General features: G+C 26.1%; 5 protein-coding genes across 5 annotated transcripts; all 5 read left to right on the top strand.

The window, feature by feature from the left end:
* Positions 1-731: 731 nt before the first annotated feature.
* Positions 732-2,443, top strand: PmUG01_09047000 (conserved Plasmodium protein, unknown function; the record flags this gene model as incomplete). The annotated part of the gene is made up of 2 exons (XM_029005175.1): positions 732-1,043; positions 1,307-2,443. 2 exons carry the CDS (start codon positions 732-734, stop codon positions 2,441-2,443), a joined length of 1,449 nt encoding a protein of 482 aa, XP_028861791.1.
* Positions 2,444-3,425: 982 nt separating this feature from the next.
* Positions 3,426-4,115, top strand: PmUG01_09046900 (30S ribosomal protein S14, putative; the record flags this gene model as incomplete). Its single annotated transcript, XM_029005174.1, has 2 exons — positions 3,426-3,828; positions 4,012-4,115. The coding sequence occupies 2 exons, from the start codon at positions 3,426-3,428 to the stop codon at positions 4,113-4,115; spliced, it is 507 nt and encodes a 168-aa protein (XP_028861790.1).
* Positions 4,116-5,669: 1,554 nt separating this feature from the next.
* PmUG01_09046800 (UVB-resistance protein UVR8 homologue, putative) lies at positions 5,670-6,941 on the top strand (the record flags this gene model as incomplete). Its single annotated transcript, XM_029005173.1, has 1 exon — positions 5,670-6,941. One exon carries the CDS (start codon positions 5,670-5,672, stop codon positions 6,939-6,941), a length of 1,272 nt encoding a protein of 423 aa, XP_028861789.1.
* A 2,698-nt stretch (positions 6,942-9,639) lies between these two features.
* On the top strand, positions 9,640-11,616 carry PmUG01_09046700 (conserved Plasmodium protein, unknown function; the record flags this gene model as incomplete). Its single annotated transcript, XM_029005172.1, has 1 exon — positions 9,640-11,616. One exon carries the CDS (start codon positions 9,640-9,642, stop codon positions 11,614-11,616), a length of 1,977 nt encoding a protein of 658 aa, XP_028861788.1.
* Positions 11,617-14,050: 2,434 nt separating this feature from the next.
* On the top strand, positions 14,051-20,131 carry PmUG01_09046600 (conserved Plasmodium protein, unknown function; the record flags this gene model as incomplete). Its single annotated transcript, XM_029005171.1, has 2 exons — positions 14,051-15,893; positions 16,146-20,131. The coding sequence occupies 2 exons, from the start codon at positions 14,051-14,053 to the stop codon at positions 20,129-20,131; spliced, it is 5,829 nt and encodes a 1,942-aa protein (XP_028861787.1).
* Positions 20,132-20,341: the final 210 nt, after the last annotated feature.

Genomic DNA, 20,341 nt, shown 5'->3' with positions numbered 1-20,341 from the left:
TTAATATGTGTGGGGAGAATTTTTTATTTGTTATGTGTCTTACATAACTGGCAAATCTGTTAATGGTAAATGAGAAGTTTTAAAAATGAAAAATATATTCAGCAATAGAGCATAAATATGAATATTAAAGAAAGTAAGAAAAAAAAAAAAAACAAAGTCAATTAACTTCTTAAAGATTAGATACACTTATAAAACTATGTCATTATTTCGTTACTTTGTGTAATCATTGCGATACTTCTGTAGCACTATTACAAATGCTTCTTCTAATAGAAATGTCTTTTTTTTTTTTTTTTTTTTTGCATAATGGAATATTCTCTATTTTTTTAATTTAGGTTGTGCACTAAATATGTACCTACGTATGTGCACATTTAATGAAACAAGTACATAAAAAAAAAAAAAAAAAAAAATACATGCGCAGCTTTAATTTTGTAGAACTCCTAAGCATATGCGTACACAACATAATTAATGTAATGTGCACGTACATATACACATATATATACTCACGTACTGAATATTTTTCTTTCAAGTTTTAAACGATAATGTAATTTTCAAGGAGCACGATCATTTCAGTCTTCCATTCAATACAAATATATAAATAGGAGGGGGAGAAAAAAGAAAAAAAAGAGAAAGATTAAAGTAGAAAAATAAAGAGAAGAAAGATAGGGGGAAGAAGTATAAAGGTAAGAAAGATAAAGGAAAGAAAGAAAAAGGGAAGAAAGCTGAAGAGAAAAATGAAAGTGAGCAATGAACCTAACGACAAACAAGTAAAAATTGAAAAGAACTACATTTTAGAAATGCTAAGAGAAAATGAATGTGAAACTTTAGAAGAACTGAAAAATTTAATAATATTCTTAAACAGCGAAAACAAAAGGTTACATTCAATTAATATGGAATCTTTGAAGAAAATAAATATCTTAAGTGTGAGGGTTAAACACTTAGAAAATTTAACAAAAGATTATGATCGCTTTTATCAAAATAAAATAAGCTATAATCGTAAGTTTAAAGAGTTAAAAAATAAAGTAAACATGCTCGTAAGATTCGCAGTAAGTTGTAAAAAAAGTAAAAAAAAAAAAAAAAAAAAAGGTAAAATGTTTCTATAGAATATGATATAGACATATAAAAATGTTATATATAAACAAACATGAAGAATGAAGTGAAAAAAAGTAGTGCACGAATATATCTACCCATTGTACTTTTATTTTGCTTCTTCCTGCTCCCTTAAGCTTTGTTTTTCCTAATTATTCTGTGTTTACTTTTTATTTTATTTTATTATTTTTTTTTTTTCCTTCCCCTCTTTTTGACATAGAAAGATAAAGAAAATGAATACAATGAGTTAATTGGTAAACAAGACAAATACTTTAAAAATTTTTTTTTTGACTTAAATAAAACTATAGAATCAATTATTTCATGTGACAAAGACAATGGTTGTAGTACCCCTGGGAGAACATCTCCAAATGTTAGCTCGATTAAGTATAAAGAAAAGGTTCATTCAAATAGTCATCTAAAACATCAGGCGTTTCCCTTATCTTTTTCTAATACTTCCTTTTATGGCAATAACAACAATAGGGTTTGCAGTGCTAACGAGGACGGTGTCAATGAGAACAGTATCAGCGAAGATGGTTTCAACGATGAGGGTGATAAAGATTTGAAAATAGAAAAAAAAAAAGACGAGGTAAGTAGCACAAGACATGGTCTTGGAGTAAAGAATGTTATCCCCAATGCATTAAAATTACAGAAGGAATTATCATCAAAGAATTATATTTTATCACCGAAAAATTCAGGAAAAAAATGCGATTACGATTTATGTTACAACAGAAATATAGAGAAAATTAAAAGTTTATGTGAATCCATTAAAAATGTAGATAATGAATCATCAAATTCTAAGAATTCTTATTTAAGTAAAGAAAACAACTTTTCAATTTATAATAATCATAAGACAGAATTGGAATATTCTCCAGATGATGTACTATGTACAAAATTTGAAAAAAAAAAAAAATATATGGTAAGTTCTGATAAGGGTAATATTAAAAATACGAATTTGATTGAAAATATTACATCAAAAACTATAAACATACAAGATGAAGTTGAACTATACAAAACACAAAATGGGAGAAACCTGCAAACACAAAAATCGCTAAATAAAATTGTTGATTATAATGCTGATATAAAGCAGAGATTAAATAATTTGATGGATGAGGTCAGTGTTGAAGATAATAAAAAAAACTCTATCATTACCAAGAATTATTTGAATAAGGGCATAATCTCAAAAAGTAATATAACTGGTATACTAACTAATAAAGCAAATATTGCTTCCTTAGAACATATAGAAAATAGCATACCCAAATATGTTAAATATAACACTATTCATCGTGAAATTATGAACCCTCGTCAACATTTTCTCACTCAAAACAAAAGTTCAATTGATCATATTATTTGTTTATAACAGTCGTCTTCCCCTGTGCATGGTTCATTATATGTGTGTACAGTCACATTCCTATATTCACCACTTCCCATATACTAAAATAGTTGTAAAAACTTTTAATTATAAACAATTTAGCTTTTATGAAAAATTTAGCATTTATAAATAATCAGTATTTATGAATAATTAAACTATTATAAATAATTAACCAATTATGAATAATTCACCTTTTAACAGTAACCAACTGTGAATTGTTTTTCTGATAAAATATATATTTTTTTTTTTATTTTTTACACAAAATGTAAAAGGTTCTTTTTTTTTTTTTTTAAATAATATAGCTCTTTTTGTTTTCATTTAATTAAATTAATTTTTACATTTCATAAATTTATTTCTTATATTTTTTTAAAATGTTTAATTCTTTTGAAACGTTTAGCATTTTTAAAAAATTGCATTTCCATGTATAAATAGGAAGAGTATTTTTTCATAATAATGCAAATTCAAAAAGAATGCAAATAGTACTATTTTTTTATTGTTCAAAAAGAGAAAAGGATAAACTCAATTATGTATGAAACGCAAGTTCCACAATTTTCCTTATCACCTGTTTTAGTATGAAAGTTTTTTTGCACTCATTTGTTTTTACTTGAAAGAATTAACCGGGGTCAAAAAATAAAAAATATTTAAAAGATTTTCTTACAACATTTTTTAAAACCATTTATAAGGCATTTTTTCCCCTATTGGAATGATTAAAAAAAGAACAGTTTTCATAAAATAGCAAAAAATAAATTAACTGTCAATCGTTAACGCTGAAGAGCCCAAATGTAATAAAATACATGCACATTTATAACTGCGTGTGTACTTATATATGTATTATATAATATATGTACTTATCATAATTTTTGCGCTATTTGGTGTATTCAATTAATCACACAAACCCTTTTTTTTTTCTTTTTGGATATTATTTTTCACCATTTTTGCAGACCTTACTTTTCATTCGTAAAGATGTGAAATGTTGAGTTTTATGAAATTTTTCCTTTCTTACCTTATTTTAGTCCATTCACACATTTTTAGCATTAAAGTGAAGTACACTTGTCATTTATTTTTAAATAACTATTCAACTTTTCAAAAGAAGAGGAAACAAAATTATTTAAAAACAATAAACCCTTTAAATTTAAAAAAGAGGTTAGACCCAAATAACAAATATACTGTTATAAAAAGACATGAAGCAAAAATTCAAAGGAACTTAAAAAGAAAATATCTTATTGAAAGATATAAGGAAAAAAGGGAGTTATTAAAAAAATATATATCAGAAGCATCGTCTCCCATTGAATATGTTTACTGGAAATACAAACTCTCATTGTTACCGAGGGATTCCTGCCCAGTAAGGTTCAGAAACAGATGTGCAATAACAGGTCTGATATGAAAATGAGTATATATACCTAGATACGCACATATACCCGTGCATACATACACAAGTGTGTACATTTCCGTGCAGGATTGCATATGTATTTGCGTGTATGTACACGCTTTCGTCTCTACCCGTGTGTATATACTTTTGATTAATAACATACCCAAAAACGTACACATCTTTTTAGGGAGAGCAAGAGGCTATAACGCATTTTTCGGTCTGTGTAGACATCAAGCTCGAAAATTGATACAAAATATGTTTTTTCCTGGTTTCGTTAAGGCAAGTTGGTAAAATCTATGAACTTTATTACAAATTAAAGTTACTGAAGAAATGATTGATACATTAATTTATCGATATGTGCAAAAATAATTAGGTAAGTGATTACGTATGCATATCAAGCAATATTCTTTTTACAAGTAATTTTCCTTTCTTTTGTTTCCATTTTTTCCTTTTTTTTTTTTTTTTTGCGTGAATTTTTTTGTTTTCTGAACAATATATATATGTATTTCAGTATGTGTAACACAATAGAACATGCATATTATATACATATATGTGCCTGCATATATGTACACATTTTTGTAATACAGCAACTCGGAATGCATTATATTTACAGAATAAAAGAAAAAAAGTAATATAAATTTACTGTTTAATATTTTTTGTTATTTAAAACCTTTCTTAGCCTGTTCACGGGTACGTAAGATCCATAAATGTCATTAAAAGTGGTTGTAGTTACATATATGTACGATCATACATATATATATATGTATATGTTCCTGTTATACACTTTGCTTTAGCAAGAAGAGAAATACTCGAACAAATGAACATTACATCTTTCCATGTATCGATTCATATTTGGACATCTTTTAGGTATGCATGGATAAGCTTTTCATGTAACATAAAATATTGTTAAAAATAATTCTTTCCCTTATTATTAACATTCCTATTATACAGGAAAAAAAATATAATAATGAAATTAAGTCGCAGTTGCATGCATATATTATGCATGTATATATACATATTCATATATAGATTCACCTTTTCCGTTATAAGAAAAAAGCATAAAAAAAAAACTTCCTCAATAGGCAAATATATAATGTACAAGATATAGGTCATACTAATTTTGTAATTCTCTACATTCATCATGTTATGCTAATTTTTTCCCTTTATAACATTTTATGGGTCCATAAACATTTGAATAAAAAAATAAAAAAAACACCAAATTATATTTATTTTTTTTTTTTATGAGGTATTTCTTTTTATTTTCTCACGTTTACAATTTTAAACCAACAAATAGCAATAATATTGGTAAACTTTGAAATTGCATATATATATATATGTATATGTATACATATGTACATGTAAACCTCTATCTCAATAACATACATTTGTAGTAATTCGAAAATTTGTATCTTTTTCCGTTTATAGCATAACATTACTTATAAAATAATATCCACAATCATAAACGTAGGTGAAAGTGTTGTTTTTTTTATAAGCCAAGTGGTAACTTAGCTTTTCCGTATATCGTTGATATGAAAAAATTTACAAAAGAGTAATAACGCACGTAATAAAAATAGAAAAAAAAATAAATGCTTGTATCATCAGTGTAGAAGTAGTCATACTAGGCGCCAAGTATGTATATATGGATACATTACAAATATATTACATACTAATATATATTCATTAATATTTACATGTTATTTATAAGTACATTCTCTTCTATTTAATAGTATGCCCATTGAGCCTGTCATCCTTGAACTTTTTTTTTTTTTTTTTTCATAAATTTTAATGCTCACTGTACTATATTTGTAAACACACTTCAGCCATTTGAACACTTAAAATGTTAAAATGCAAAAAATTCGTAACACTTTAAAGGGAAGAAGTCGCTTTTTTATATGCGATTTAAAATATTATAGCAGTAAAAAAAAAGTAGAAGAAAAAAAGGAAAGAAAATATAACTTATGGAGATGGGGTTGTTCAGGTGATAGTATATTTTCCTCCATAAAAGTTGGGGAAAAAAGTCAGTTACCTGAGAAGGTACCAAATTTTGAAAATGTAAAGATTGAAAAATTGTCAGCTGGTTGCAACCATGCAGCTTTTATAGTAGAAGGGAAAATTTTCACATACGGTTTAAACGACAAAGGTCAATTAGGCAGAAATTTAGATGAAAATGAAAAAAGTAATAATTATTCGTTAATACCGAAAGAAGTAAATAATGTAAATAATATAAAATTTACAGATGTTTGTTGTGGTTATAGGCACACCTTAGCTGTAGATGAGAATAATGATTTGTACAGCTGGGGATGGGGAGGAAACTTTTTTAGAGGTGCAAACGGGTTAGGACATGGTAGTAAACAAAATGTAAATATCCCTAAAAGAATTGAATCATTTAAAAATGAAGATTCAGAATTTACAAATATATGTTGTGGTGAACAACATAGTTTAGTATTAACAAAAAATGGAAAAGTGTATGGATGTGGACGAGGTGAATTTGGACGGCTAGGCAAAGGAAATCATGGAGATCAATTATTTTTTGAAGAAATCGATTATTTTATAAGTAACAATATAATTATCAAACATATCTGTTGTGGTCATAGTTTTTCTGCTGCCTTATCGACTAATGGTGAGGTTTATGTTTGGGGAAGAAATGACTATGGACAATTAGGTATTGAAAATAGTATAGGTGATTTATATTCTCACGAAGTATATCCAAATAAAGTAAAATATTTCGAAATGGAAAATATTAAAATAAAATTTATTGCTTGTGGAGATAATCATATGATTGCTTGTTCAGAAAATAATATTATCTATTTCTGGGGATCAAGGGCATGGTTAGAACCAAAGGCCATAACTTTAAACCCACAATATGAAAATAGTATAATTAAAAAAGATATTGAGAAAATTCAAGCAGGTGGAAGTACTTACTACTATTCTATGTTACTCTCAGATAATAAATTGTATTCCTGGGGTAAATATAACTCATCCTGTTTAGCATTAAATGATAAAAAAAATCATAACGAACCAACTTTAGTGGATTCCAAACTATTTAATAACGAAATTGTTTGTGATATTTCTTGTGGCAGGGGACGAGTGCTCGCTAAAACGTTAGCGAACGTTTAATGTTACCACCAAAAAAAAAAAAAAAAAAAGCGGCCATCACATATGCTTACTTTATATATATGTAATAATATAACTTTTTACAGATTTCATTTTTTACCTCAACTGTAAAATGGGCCAATTTTAAGAAGTACAACCAAAATATATATAGTTCATTTATATATATATATATATATATACATTTTTATATTAGGACAATTTTCACCTCTGAATGCTTCCTTTTTTTTTTTTTTTTTGTATTTACCAAAGAATCGTGCATTCCGCAAACATGTGCTTTTACACATATATATATATATATATATATATATATATATATATATATATATATATGTTTGCCATTACATTTTTCTCCTTTTTAATATTTACAATGCTGCTCATAATTAGTACATACATTTTAGAATCTATATGCACAGCCTTGTGTCAGTTTTCCTTAATAAAAAGAAAGGAAAAGAAACATCTTCCTTACTTTCATTCGTTTGTTTATATTCAAAAATTTCTTATTTTTTTTGCGTATCTTTTTGTTGCAAATGTTTTGCATATAACATGTGGCATAATAAGTTTAATTTTTAACACGTTATTTGGACATCCCACTGAATATTATATGCATATGGTACACATATATGCATACATGTGTACATTGCTTTAACAAAAGCAACATTTTCAGAAATGTGAGGCACTTTATTTATCCAAAATACTTCTCCAAAAAGTTTGCATAATTTTAAACATTTAAGATTAATAAAAAAGAGTGCACACTAAAAGTTGTAACAAAAAGCAAATTTCCTTTTTTTTAATTCTACATTTTATATATTTTCAAGATTTCTGAAATATAAGAAAAGTATCATGTAATATCATTTAATCAATTTCTCTCTTTCATTTTATGTTGCTTTTTTTTCGTATATAATGGACTATTAACGAAGGGAGAAAAATACTTTAAAATATACATGCGTCTTGCACACACTGATTAAAATGTGCTCCATTTATCCCATTTTACTTTTTTAAAATAGAGTTTTCCATATTTCGACTGTTTAACAAAAAGGTTTTATATTTTACGTATTATGTTTACGTTTGTGTTCACATTAGTGTTTATATTTATGTTTTTTTTGTTTTTTTAAAAAAGATGAAAAAACATTATTTCACCTGAAAATGTTAGAAATTTTTTTTTATTTTGAGTTATGTAAAATCACGGAATAATACAACTGCACATATTTATAGGATTCACAGTAAATAGCAAGCATATATTCAAATGTGTATAATATTCCAACTTATGTATGTTAAAGTAAATAAGCTATTTTCATAGAAAAATGTATATCCTTTCTCTTTTTTTTTTTTTTTTTAATTTTCTTAGATTACAAGTATTCAGTAAACCCTTGCAAACAAAAACACTTATACAATGTATGTATGTGGGTACGTATATATTTACTTAATAGATTACAAAAATTTAAAAAAAAAATGAACTTCCCAACTTAATACTTTTCATTTTTCTCTCGTTCGCAAAAACCAGTGCTCAATTTTATATATATTCAAGAATGAACCTTTGACCAAGGAAGAGAAGGCAAGAATTATATCATATAATTAAACAAAATACATTAAAATACGAATTAAAACAGAGTTACACAAACGTACATACATAATACATACGTGATACATATATATATTCACATGCATATTGTATAAATGCACTTAGCGAAGATCGACTAATTAAGTAACAATTGCTGAGTAGATACATTCTTAATATCGCTTTAAGTATGTGATAAATTATAAGTACGTAATTTATTAAATGTGTAAAAAAAAAAAAAAAAAAAAGCCTTGCCTTTTAAATACGCAAGGAAAAATAAACAGAACACCTTGATGTATTTTTAAATTGAGCAAGTGTAATATTTAAGTGTTAATAAATTATGCTACTGTTAGTTTTTTATTAAATTAAAAAAAATATATTATTTATTTTAAATTCTGCAACATGATGGTAAAAAGTATTAATTGGGTTTATCACATGAAAAAGCTTAAGCAATAAAACTAGCGTATATAAGAAATGCATACGTATATATATATGCATATATGTAGCATTATCAGGGTTGATTATGTAAAATGTAACATATACACATATATATTTATTTCTGTGTATATGTTTTTATATAAGTTTGTTTATATCTATGCACATATGTTTACATATATATATGTATATATGCACGTATAATGTACATATTGTACGCCCCATCAGTGACTACGGAAAAGAACTATGTCAAGTTTACATGGAAATAATTAAGAAAAGCGTGATCTGAGAGTAAAAAAATTGATTAGGCAATTGTGCACGTATTCATAAACAGGTTATAATATAAATTACGAATAAATTTATTTATTTTGTAAAAAATCAAATTGATGTATGTATTTACTTTTGAATTGCCTGAGTGTGGACGACTTCATAAAAATTACACGTAAGAGGTTTCAAGGGATACAATAAAAAAGAACATATCGGAGATACTCACTTCTATCATATACCGTTTCGTGTATACATATATATGTTTATATATTTATATATATAAGTATTGTGTACACATTCGCTTTTACTAATTTTTGTTCGTTTTTGCATATATGTATTTGTACCCTTACATTTACAAGCACGCATGTACATACATACCCATACATACCTACAAACATATATATAATATATATAACATAATTATCGATTCGCTTGAAAGGAAAGATGGGGTCGGCATTAAGCTCTCAGAACGTTGTAACGAGTGGGGCTAACACTCAGAATGACAACAATAATGGTAATGAAAATGCGAGGGTACCATTTTTTCAAAAATTAGTATCAATAATTATTCAAATGCTAATAATGCATTTAGTGATGTATTTTATATCAGGAGGGAAAAATAAAATGGTACCTAAAAATGGTAATATAGATGGGAATAAGTTATTTTTAAAGAATAGTTTTGAAAATGGGGATATATTTGATGTATATATATTTTTAAGTAACAACCATTCAGTGAATTTTGATTACATAAAAAATAATAGCAAGTTAATACAAATAAGAGAAAAGGAATTATATATATATAGAAAATTTAGTAATTATGAAAAATTTGATTATTCATTTTATCTAAATGATTCATGGAAGAACGAAAAATATATATCTGTTGCTGTAATTCCTCTTCATTTTTACAAAAAACGTGATATGTCTTGTTTACTAAATAGTAGTATAAAAAAAGAATTTAAGAATCAAATTTTAGTTGACAATATACCAATAACAGTTAAGATGCTTCCATATGAGTTAGAGGAAGAGGAAAAATATAGTTTAATGGGTGAAGACTACAAGAACATGAAAAAGAAACAAAAGAAAAAAGAGAAAAAAGAAGAGTTCTATCATATAAAGAAAAGAATTGACATCAATATTGTACATGATTTGTCCCAACATAGAATAAATGAATTTAATATGCCTCATTTAAAAACATGGAAAATTAATATACACACAAATACGTATACACCACCTATATTTTTATCTGATTTTTGGTTAATTGAAAGTGATTATTATGTGTTAGATAAAGTGTTACTAAAAGATAAAGATAAAAGAACTAACTACATTTCTATATATGATCCATATAGGATAAGAAAAAAAATAAAGGATGTAGATTCCTTTTTAATAATAGAAAAAAATATGGATGAAAATAAATTACTAAACATAGAAATAAATTATGGTACTTGTAGTTTTATGTATTATATGTTTATAAAACAAATGGATACATCTATCCGAATAATGGATAGGAATAATAACAAAACATTTTCCTTTCAAAACTTGACTAACGCAACTGCCAATAAAGAAATAAATATGATGAAAAAAATATTAATGACAACTAATATATATATGTTAATCTTTTCAGCTATATTTATATTACTACATTCTATATTCTCTTTTTTTGCATTCAAGAATGATATGCAATTCTGGTACCAGAATGAATCAATGGAAGGATTATCAGCACTTAGTGTCATAACGACATTTGTATGTGATATCATTTTAGCATTATATTTGTATGATTCAGAAAATACCTCATGGTTATTACTATTTGAAATGTGTGTAGGTGTTGCATTATCAGCATGGAAAGTAACAAAAGCTGTCCACGTTTCTTTTAGCAAAAATTATCCTTTTATTATTTTGAAAGATAAAAAAAATTATACCGAATCTATGACTAAAAAATATGACAAAATAGCGGTGAAATATGTAGGAATTGTTTTAATACCATGTTTTATTGGATACGCTATTTATTCTCTTTTTTATTATAAATATAAATCATGGTATTCATATATTATCTCTGTGTTAGCGGGAACAGTTTATACCTTTGGTTTTATCATGATGACACCTCAACTTTACATAAATTATAAGTTAAAATCAGTTGAACATTTACCATGGAAAGCGCTTATATACAAATCGTTGAACACCTTTATTGATGATATTGCTTTCTTTCTAATTGATATGCCATGGATGCATAAGTTATCATGCTTCCGTGATGATATCATATTTTTATGTTACATTTATCAAAGGTGCATATACAAAGTAGATAAAAACAGAAATGAAAAACTTTCTCATGATCAACCGCAAGGCCAAGGTCAAATTAGCGGACAGAATAATCAGCCAAAACAAGTGGTTGCGTTGCAAAATGGTAGAAGCGATAAGAAAAATGACTAGATGTAAAAAAAAAAAAAAAAAAAAAAAAAATAACAGAAAAGGAGGAAACAGATGGAACAAGGGGCAAACGTAACGAAAAAGGAAGAAATGTAAAGAATAAGAGAGAAAATAAATCAAAAATAAATAGAAGGAACAAAATTTCTATGTTTGTATGAGATATGTTAAGTAGGTTCCCCTTCACTAATAAATCGAATGTACAAGTGCTAGTGAACAGTTATTAAGGAAGAACATTCGGCATATAAAATAACTATTAGTTGCAAAGCATGAGCCTAATGAGGACGGAGAGTTAAAAATTTGGCATTTTTAAAAAAAGTAAATAGTATGTAAGCACATATATATATATATATATACATATTACTATAACAAACGAACGAATGACTATTTTATGTGAGGAACACACAAATGACACAAATTGTTTTGCGGGTTTTTTTCTCACCACCTTACCTATAATTCACACCAAGAAAAATAAATATTACGAATGTGCTTAATTATACATATGTTTTTCTTTCGAATTTGTTCGTGGTCGGAAGTACCAGAAATGTCGAACATCATTATTTAACGCTTTTTATGAATTTTCAAAATTTTATGTCTCACATGTGGTGCTGAAATGGATCTTACATGTGCTGTTGTTATTACGTATGCTAGCTGTATAAGCATATGTATATGCATATATGTACATTTGCATATACATATATATAACAATGTATAAATGTACATATATACATACATTTGTGTACCACTATTTTGCAAAAGTATGTGCCACCCTTTTACAAATTACTTATGCATTATATGCCTTAATACGATTTTTGTATTACCTCACTCATATTCTGTTTACGTTAAAAAACGTAACTCACCATTTTTTATATTTATTGTTACCTTTTTATACCTGTTATTATATGTATTATTATATGCTTATTATGTTCTACTTTTTATACTACCTTCTGTTTTTACTCGATCATTTCTTATTTTATATAATTAGCTTAAATTTCTCTTTGTTTACATTTACATATATATATATATATATATATATATATATATATATATATATATATAATTTTAATAACCTTTGTCACAGAAAAAGGAGATAATATAAACGAATACAGAGATATGTGCATACATCTGTGTTTAAATATACATACAATCGTTTGTAGAAAAACTTTTTAGTACATATAAAATAAAAAAATTAACGATTTTATATTTGTGAAACTGTAGTCATTTCCTGATATATTGCATAGTTTATGAATATTCGACTTGTGAAAAAAAAAAAAAAAAAAGAAAGTTCTTTCCTATAATAATAGTTTATATTTAGCTATACGGCTTTTTCCTTTTTAATTATTCATATAAAAGATATCGAAAGTGTGTCCTTGTAACGCACAAATGCAAAATTTATATTATGCTTGTATTCAAATTTTAAATGACGGTTTTTTATTTCTATCTTTTAACTCGTAACCAATGATCTATATTTTTTTAATCATTTTAGCTAAACATTTGACAATTTTGATTTGTTGTTAATAAGGAACATAAAGAAGAAAAACATGCCCATAAAATTTCCGTGTAATAAAGTCAACACAGCAACATTGTAGCAGGGTAACTTAAAACTAAAATTTAAAACGTAGATGTTACAAGCATAATAATAAAAATAAAGCAAAACAGAATATAACAAATATAACAAAACATAACAAAATGTAAAAAAATGTAAAAAAACATTACAAAATGTAAAAAAATGTAAAAAAACATTACAAAATGTAACAAAATAAAAGAATCATTTTTTAATTATAAAAACAATAACACAAAACTGGAAAAGGGGAATTATGTCCTTCCTAGTTTTATAAAAATGCGTGAAAGGGGGATATTGTTTTGTTTGTACGTGTTATAGAGAATGAGTTTTTTTTTCTTTTTTTTTTTTAAAAAGTAGAGGATAATACATAGGTATATACTTCTGAAGCAAGGAAAATTCGTTACTGTCATTTCCTTGCACTTTCAAATAATTTTCCTTTTTCATATCTTTGCTAAACTGATTATTCATGTAATTGTTTATCTATATATTAAGCTATTCACGCAGCTACTAATTCTTGTATGTGTTTTATTTTTTTGTTTATTTTGTATTTTGTAAGGGGTAAGCGGAATGATAAGCTTTGTGTAGTGTCAATCGATGATCATAAAGCGCTCACAATTACATGTACATACATATATGCACATGTATGTGTATATATGCCCAATGGAGGCAAGTTTTCAAATAAAAAAGGCAAGAAAGCAAAATAAAGAAAATCCCAGGAGCTACTGAATTGTATCACTTCTTCCGTTCTACTGTTTTTTTTTTTTTTTTTCTTTTTTCTTATAAAAACATAAAGAAAAAAAAAAAAAGTTTCATTATATATGAGTAAAAAAAAAAAAAAAAAAGGCTTACTATTTTCAAGTGGAGAAGTACATTGAAATGGAGTACTCAGAAGAAGGAAAAAAAAACTTATGTTATGAATGTGAAAATGTAGAAAGTATGATATATAAAACCAAAAACAAATTATATGTATTAGACCAACTAGATGAAAATTTTGTCTCCAAAAATTACTTTGTGAACAACTACCTCTTATGCGATAAGAATGAAGACAGTAATATGGAGACACAAATAAAATATATTTCTAAGGAGACATTAGATGAAAATAAAACAGTAGGATGTTATAATGCTCTTGAAAAGGTTGGAAATAAGTATAAGGCAAAAACAAATATTTCTTTGGTTCATGATTGTTCTGAATATTCTGAACAAGGGAAACAAATAGGTATATGTTATAACAGCCAAAAAATGGAAGCCATCTGTGGTGGTAACTATAAGTACTACAACTACAGCAACAACTGCAGTAGCGGTTTATCCAGAAAAAAAGGGGAAAATAAAAGCAACACAAATCTTTCGTTGGATTACTATGAAAATGTGTTTTGTTTTCAGCTTGTTTTAAAAGAAATAATAACAGAAATGAATGAGATAAAATTCAAATTAAACCTCCTGGAATTCTACAATTTTTTTTCTAAAATAAATGACTGTATAGTGGTAGGTATAATTCCTTCAACCGACGAACAACAAAAGGAGAAACAGTCCGATTTGCTTATTCTAAATTTTATCAACTTATTATTATACAGACAAAACGAATTAATTGGATTAAATGATTTAACGAAAAATTACATGAAAAATAAAGTACGCTTAGAAAAAGGTGTTAAAAATAAAAAAATGGACAAAATGGGAAAAACGGTAAAAGCGGAAAAAGTGGAAAAAATGTGTACACATTACTATGGAATATTTATTATAGAGAAGCTAAATTATATAATTAATAATAATAAAAACATTTATGATGAAAATAACAATTTAATAAATCCGCACTACTTAATTAACATATTCCCTCCATCTAATATAAAATTAGGACCATCCTCATTTATTTGTGCAAATATGTTATTTGCTTATAATTATATTTATTTTAAAAGAGAAAACCTGTTATTTGCTTCCGTTGATTCATACAATATATTGAAAAAGAAGAAGTATGGCAGTATGCCTTATTTCGGTTTAAAGCAGCATAATTATATGCCTGTAAACAAAGAAAACAAATCAGTAAATTTTATGGACTATTTCTATGAGTATATATATTCTTCTAATATCTACTATAAAAACTTGCTTAATATAAATATTTCAAGAGAAAAGAGGAGTAGGAAAAAAATAGACCAACACAAATTAAACGAAAAAAAGGACACATATATAGAAGAGACATATCATGAATGTACATCAAATTCGAAATGTACACCAAAAGAAGATAACATCATGGATGTAGTTAACAAATTAAGAGATGCATTTAATGAAGAAGAAGGCAAATATAGTCCATCTACTTTTAATATCTACAGTGTGCTGAAAAAGTTATGTAATAGGTTATTTAATCAACATGACCAAAATGTAAAGAACCATGTGGGGTTTAAAAATATATGCACCTTCGAAAATAAAGACTTCCAGTACGAATTTGACAATTCTCAGGATATTTATAACCACTTTTCTCACGAACCTTACTTTTTTTTACATCATATTAATCAAACAAAGACAAACGAATGTGGTAATTTCAACATTCAAGAAGTTAAAAATGAAAGAGAATACACAATTTACAGAATATACACTTTTTTATTTTACATTTGTGATATAGTGTTTTACGTTCAAAAGACGGCATTATCTTTTCATACAACCATAGACCCGTTTTTTGAAAAATTCCTGAAATTTCTTTACAGATACAACTCTAATTTTAGCGCTAAAAGTAATACTTTTAAAAAGTTGTGAAGATGCTTACATGTGTTATGTATATTATTTTTTTTTTTATTTTCTCTTATGCATTGAATGTTTTTATTTTACTGTCATTTGTACCTTTTTATACGTTTGTTACATACATCTGATTCTGTTAACTCACTCTTTGACATTAAATACCAATAATGTACTTCTTAACGCATGAATACTGTCGTATTAACATGTGTAGGATTGCATATTTTGATAATTTATTGCTTCTTTATAGGTACCAAGACAGAGTTGCATTTCGTGTATAACGATGAAGATACAAATGAGTTTTTTAATAAATATAGCAAGTTTTATCATAATAAAATAAGGAAGAAGAAAAAAAAGAAGGAAAATGGAACATTAAAGAAAAAGAAGGAAAAGAAAAACGATTCAGATGAATACATTTACAAATGGTCGGAATCTGACAGTACAGATAAATTAATGGCAAAAAAGGATACATACTATTACAGTGAAGACTGTGAAAGGATTTTAATGAATTATGTGTATACAAATTATGATATGGTAGAAAAAGAAAAAATGGAAAAACTGAAAAGTATTATAGAAAATAATATTATGGAAAAGATTCAAAAAAATAAATTATTTTGTTATGGCAGTAATATTGTTACTATTGTTTTAAATTACAATTTTGAAAGTAACAATTTGTATAAATATTTTGATGAGGACAAAAAAATGAGGTTGGAGTATTTTCCTTTTTTTAAATATAATATTTGTAAATATCAGAAAAAACATAGGAAAGATATAAATAATTCGAAATGTTCTTTTTGCGTAAAAAATAATTTTACTTGTTCTTATTGCCTTAAAAAAAAGTCTACCTCATTATATGCGGAAATATTTAATAACATATTTTATAATGAAAAATATGATGTATCGAATTCTAATTACATCCATCCTACATTTTCTGTTGACTTATTTCAAAAAAGAATTTATCGTTTGATATATAAAAAAAAAAAAGGGGCGATAAATTATTTTGTTGATTATTTTAGTGCACTGTCTGATATTAGGGAAGAGGAAAAACTTTCACCTGATAACTGTCTTACGTTCAATTATTCCTATTCGTGTGATAATACTTCATTTACTAATGTTAAAACGAATATTGATATATTTCTGGGAAAAATGAACCATTCTAATATAGTTTACCCAAAGAATGATACTAAGAAGAACAGCGACAAAGAAGTTGATGAGAAAAAATGTACTATCAACAGTCATAGAGAAAACAAGGGTAACACTACTAGTATGGTTGATTCGAAAATTAGTAGTTACCTTTTAAACAATTCTGTGAAAAACAATGTAAGCATTTGTTATAACAGTTTCTTTTATCAATGGATTAAGGAGGTTAACAATTTTAATGTTACAATAAATGACCTAATAATATATATATCAACATATGATATTTTATATAAATATAATGTTTTGAAAAATAAAAAATTGGACATACAAAGATGTAAATGTATTTCCTGCAGATTTAGTAATATAGTCTCTGTGAAATGCGATAATTTTTGTGAATATGAACAGAATAAGAATACACAAATTCGAGAAATTATTCCATTAAATGATATCACTAAAAGTAGAAGAAACAGTACGCAACTTTTAAACAAAGGGGACATCAATACAGGCATAGATGATGGTAGGATCCACTTGGAGCTTAAAACTTTAAATGAGGAAAATAAAAATAAATTGCCAGAATTGCACGTACTAAATGAGAAGAACTTACTTATACATAACAACAAAGATAAGGCTCCAATACAAAAGGATAATATTTCAAACCAGGAGGGTCTTTACACTCCTTCTAACTCGAAAGGTGCTAAAAACAATTGTTATGGTGTTAATAGTAGAGAAGAGGACTATAAGGAAAATAAGAAAATTTCTAAAGAGGAAAAAAAAATCAACAATTATAATAACAAGTTTATCTGCCCAGACAATAGCATAAGTAACAAAAAGGACCATATCAACAGGAATAATGAGCAAGTATGTAGTAATGATAAAAAATTTGAGTCACAGGTAATTCGTATGCAAAATTACATAGATATAAATCTTTTTAGCAAAACTGGGAATAACCATAGTTGTAAAAAAAAAAATGATCTTGTAAAAAATGAAGTAAAAAATAACTATCATATGTTTTATAAAAATAATGATTACTCTTCTACAATCATAGAAGGTATTTTCTACATTTTGCATAAATGTTATGTTTCTTTACCGAAAGAATTAAAGGGGCATGAACTAGTTGATAACTTATTAGATTTAATCGAAATGTTTCTCTTATATTTGTTGAATAAAGGGTTTCATATTTTACATGAACAAGAATTGTTTGTAAATACAATTAAAAGTTTACATGCATATTTTTTGTTTTCCTTAAATAAAACTAAGGACATAATTACTAGTTACATTATTAATAACGATAATGTTGATCTTATTATAAATCCATGTATATTTCTCTTTATGAAACATTTAATTAGAGAAGAGAAGCGAATGCATAATCGTAAATTAGATGAATATTCATTATTTAAAAATTTATCAGGACGTAAGAGCAATGGCATAAATTATGCATATTTGCACCAGCTAGAAAGTGGAAAGTATGAAAAAGGAAAAGATAACAATAAAGATATTGAAAAAGATAAAAATAATGATATCGAAAAAGATAACGAAAAAGAAGACGAAAAAGATAAAAAAGAAGAAAATAATTACATTAAGAAAAGGGAGCATATTTACCGAGAATTTTCTACTCCATTTGAGGAAAATTTTATGTACACATTTATTATGAGTGCATTAAATTTAAATTATTGTGAAAATCTTAAGCTGCTAAAAAAAAAATCAGAGACAGTATTTTCCAATGTAACTGTTCTAGCGTACAATTTTAAAAGTATTAAAATGTACAAAGATTTTGTGAATAATGAGCTAAAAACGAAATATAATAATTCCATAATTTTTAAATTAAAAAATGACTTTTCACTTTACTTATGCAAAGAAGATTTATGCAATATACATAATCAAAAGCATAATAGTTATTTATTTAAAAATTTCATAAATACATTTGATAACATACAACTTTATCAGCTTAAAGACAACCCAAATATATACCTCTATGTCAATGTAGAATGTGAATGCTACCAAGGATGCAGATATTTTAAAAGTATTAATTCGACTACTAACTATTTTCATAAATATAACGAAAAGGGTTCTTCAACTCAAGGTAATAAAGAACATGGTAAAAAAATTGTTGATTTTAAAAAAGATGCAAGTTTTAAAATAGAACAGTTGAATGATCTCAATCTAACAGGTATAGATTATTTTAACATTTCCAAAGGTGCTAATGCAATAAGCCAACGGGGCGAAAAATACGTTTATGTTAAAAATTCCTCTTTAAATGATAATTGCAACAAGGATGATGTCAAGAAGAACAAGAATGCGACCTATAACACAACAGAGTTTATAGGTAACAAGGTCCTTATCCACACCTTACCTGTTTTTGACACTTGTCCTGCACATGTAAATAATATAAACCAAAATGAAAACTTAAACTATTTTATTAAAAATACGAATGCAAAATTATCTAGAATTTGGGTGTACTCACCTGTAATAAAAAACATTTCTTTTCGAACAAAAATATGTATACCTTTACCTTTAACACAATTATATAAGATGAAAGAAAAATTAGAAAATAATGAACACTTTGAATTTGAAAGGTTCGATGTGAACGAAGAGAATTTTGTATATATGTATCTCAGTCACGGGGAAATTTTAGTTCCTCAGCACACATTAGCCCTGTTAACTTTTCCTTTATTTTTCTATGTTTGTTCAAAAAAATTGCTAAATGAAATTAATAATTTACTTAATCAGAATGGAAAGACAGATACGAATTATATAACCCAAAAAAATAATTTATTTTGTTCCAAATTCGAAGAAAATTTTTTTTTTTATCATTTTTACATAGACATTAATATATTTGATGTTTCGAATTCTTCACAAGAAAGTGAATCATTGGTCAATGCATATGCGAGTAACCATTGTAAATCAACTGCACATGTTCACCACACTACTGTGAATAAAAAAGATACAAAAAAAAAGTCTACTGAAAATAATTTAACGAGCTCCAAAGGTTGTAATAAACAAAAATATGTTATCTTACCTTTTCCATATTTTTACAATTGCACTAATGAATTAAATAATTATAGAATTAGTATTGATTTTACAGAGCTGGAAATTTGACATCATCCCTTTTCAAATTATTAAAAGGATTGGCGACGAATCACAAAATGTGGAAAAAAAACGAAAAGGGAAAATGCTACAATAGTAATGCTAATAAAATATACTAAAAACGGAAGATTGGAATACCCAAAAATAGTCAACTGTGAAGAAAATTACATATATATATATATATATATATATATATATATATATATATATATATATCTTTGC

This window comes from Plasmodium malariae (genome assembly GCF_900090045.1).
Source record: "Plasmodium malariae genome assembly, chromosome: 9".
NCBI lineage: Eukaryota > Apicomplexa > Aconoidasida > Haemosporida > Plasmodiidae > Plasmodium > Plasmodium malariae.
This window is presented reverse-complemented; position numbering and strand designations above follow the sequence as displayed.